Below are 3,130 nucleotides of genomic sequence, written 5' to 3'. Positions count from 1 at the left end.
ATCATGAGAACAAACGTATTCACACGTGACTTTAATAGCATTTCTTACTTGATGGAAACACTGCAGTTGCAAAACTGTGTTTTTTTTTGACATTAACAGAATATCAATAAAGTTTTGCACACATTTGCAATGGAAACGCAGCTAGTGAATCTCACAGAAAGACTCAGCCTGCGGGCGCTGAGGTGCGTTCCCGTCTCTCAGGAGGAGAGAGTTTAGTCACTGACGCAAAGTTGGACAGTTCTGTTGGATAACAACGCTCTGAATATATATTTAATATAAAGTTAGGTTTTAAAGACCAAAGTTCTGGTACTTCAGGAGAAAAGTGCAGGAGGAGATGTCAGGACTGATCGCTGCAGCCGCTGCTTCARCCTGCAGTTTGTCTCTGCTGAAAACAGCTCACTGAAAGTCCCGCCCTGCTCTGCTCTGATTGGATAAAACAGCTCTGGAGTTCGTCTGATTCGTTGAAAGCAGTGTCTGATCAGGGTCCTGCTACCACTGCCCTCCTCTGACAGAACGATGATCCAGTCACACCAGTGAGGCTGGACTTTTTTGTTTGTTTGTTTCGTTTGTTTTTAAGAAATCAGGTCACATTTGCGACCCTGCTAGCTGTCGTTTTCACAATCTCAGGTACAATCTAAGGTATGCAAGGAAGCTTTATGACATTCCATCTGGTGCGCTTTTTCTTTTTTCATCGCGCATGCGCACCTGCACACCGCTTATGTGCAACTCTGTCTATAAGYAATAAAGGTTGCATTAGAGTTAGACATTAAAAATAGCAAAAGGCTAGGTCAAAGTAGCATATGCTAAAAGGTATCCAAATGATATAGAAAGTAAAAGTAGAAAAACGCTAGCTAGCAATAACAAAACAGAAAACAAAAGCAGCTGAAGTTTCTCTAAAAGCATTAATTACTAGCTAAAGGTGGTGTTAGAGTTAAACATTAACAACAGCAAAAGGCTAGGTCAAAATAGCATGTAGCTACCTTTATGCTAAAGTTGTCATAAGGATATCTAAAGGCAAAAAGTAGCAGAACACTAGCTAAAAGCTAAAAGAACATAAACACTACCTAGCAATAGCAAAACAGCAGGCAAAAGCAGCTGAAGTTTACCTAAAGGTTAAAAGCATCGAAAGAAAGAAAGAAAGAAAGAAAGAAAGAAAGAAAGAAAGAAAGAAAGAAAGAAAGAAAGAAAGAAAGAAAGAACGAGCTATTTCCAGACAGCGAGAAGCCATCTTAATGCTAAATATATCAGCTAAAAGCTAAAATTAACATGTTGGCTAAAAGCTGTATAAGAAGACACAAACAGCACAGATGTTGGGTTTTGTGTTTTTAAAAGGGTCAACAAAAAAACGTTAATTATTTTGAAAAGTGTTAAAAAGAACGAGCCGAACGTTTTAGTACGAGTGGCTAAAGAAGCACAAAGTTTGCTGAAACAATTAAAAGAGGAAAACAACCGAAGATGCTGAGTCAGCGTTCAGAGCAGAACCTGAATCTGAAACTGGATCTTTAGGCTCAGCAGCCGTCACAAAAACACAGATTGATCTTTTAGCTCCCTGAGATCAGCTGAAAACATCTCAAACAGCCGAAGAATCTCTCAGGAGTTTGAACACTCCTGCTGCCCTTGGGTCCAAGTGACCCACAAGGTTTTAGACCTGAACCCTTGTGGGTCATTTCAGAACTGGAAACTCCAGGTTCCTCAGATGGTCCACAAACAGGTTCTACTGAACAGGAACCAGAACTGGACCTGTGAAAAAAACCCAGAACTGTTGATGAGAACCACCTCAACAGGACTGGATCAGGACTTCTGCACAGTTCTGGGCCCCCTCGTCCTGATGGAGGCCACGACCCCCCGCCCCCACCCCCCGGCCTCGCCCCTCTTCCTCCCCTCCTGGTTTTTTAGGGATGCTGGGGCTCATCAGAACCAGGCCCACCAAACCTCAGCTCCTCACACACAAATCCCCCCTAGAACTGAATCCCGCTGGTCCCGACTGGGTCCAGAGACCTGAGGGGGGACAAACAAAGCACAGCAAATCCGGACTCTGCAGTGGTTCGGACTCAAAACCCCAAAACTAACTGTAGGTCTGAGCCCAGAACCAGAATCTGACTGAGAAAGTGACTTAACCAGAACCGGGCCTGCTGTTTCTGGACTTCAGTCCGGACCCGGACCGGTCCGGATGGATTACAGAGGAGGATGCGCCCCGGACCTGCCCTCCCCGCGCATCCTCACCGAGAGAAGACCCGAGAAAAAGCAGCCAAAGACGGAGAAGAGGGACCCGGAGGGACCCGGGTCTGGGACCAGAGGCCGGACGCAGGACTCACCAGTCGGTCTCAGAGGTCTCGTCAATGACGTCCTGGTAGGCGGTCAGCAGGACCAGTCTGTTCTTGGCGAGATTCACGGCCATGTTTGTGTCCCTGTGAGCATCCAGCCCGCTGCTGATGGAGAGAGACCCGGACTAAAACCCGGAGAGGACCGACAGGAGGAGGAGGCTCCGAGACAAAGAGGCGACGAGGAGGTGGTCTGGTGGGTCCTAAAGCCAGTTCTCTAAACCATGACAAAAAACAAACAAAATAAACTAAAATATAACTCACAGATAGAAAACATTCGGTTAAATACTAAATATATAAAATAAAACCTGCAGATACTCCGTGTCACTGAGCCGCCATTAATGTTTTTCTTCTTGATCTGAAAGAAAAATATCAAACAACGTCACTTCCTTTTCAGAAAAAGCCACACCCTCTTTTGGGAGAAGCCAAATTTTAGAAAAAGTTGTGTTCTGCCTGTTTTAGTTTTTGCCGCAATTTCTCTCATTCTCGTTTGGATTTGTGTTTTCATCCAAAAAGGAACAGAACATAAAAGAAAAGTTATAAATTTAGTCCAACAAGAGAATTTAAATGGTGAACTATGGGAAGTAATTTGTGTTGTAACATCTGTGTAAATCATTGTATTTAAAAAAATTCAAATATGTCAAAGTCTTATGTTCTTACACCTTTAAAAATGGTTTAATAAATATTTCCGAATGATTTTAAATATTACCATTGCTATTTTATGACATAGGGAAAAATATTTCCACGTTAAAAGATACCAGTTAGCATAATATGCATGCAATTAGTTTACAGCCATTATATTTATAAAT

The 3,130-nt window shown here is 43.0% G+C and overlaps 1 protein-coding gene across 2 annotated transcripts in view; it reads right to left on the bottom strand.

Annotated features, from left to right (window-relative positions):
• Nucleotides 1-2,580, bottom strand: part of dbn1 (drebrin 1) — a 63,794-nt gene extending 61,214 nt beyond the window's left edge. The window contains exon 1 of one of the 2 annotated variants that reach the window (XM_014004064.1): nt 2,316-2,580. In XM_014004064.1, the coding sequence (XP_013859518.1) occupies nt 2,316-2,398 (83 nt within the window). In that variant the 5' untranslated portion in view covers nt 2,399-2,580. The remainder of the gene's footprint in view (nt 1-2,315) is intronic. The other variant, XM_014004065.1, reaches the window with a different exon arrangement.
• Between the last annotated feature and the right edge of the window lie 550 nt (nt 2,581-3,130).

The sequence above is a fragment of the Austrofundulus limnaeus genome, unplaced genomic scaffold (assembly GCF_001266775.1).
Source record: "Austrofundulus limnaeus strain Quisiro unplaced genomic scaffold, Austrofundulus_limnaeus-1.0 Scaffold21, whole genome shotgun sequence".
Classification (NCBI taxonomy): Eukaryota; Metazoa; Chordata; class Actinopteri; order Cyprinodontiformes; family Rivulidae; genus Austrofundulus; species Austrofundulus limnaeus.
The sequence above is the reverse complement of the archived record's forward strand: the minus strand, read 5'-3'. Positions and strand labels throughout refer to the sequence as shown.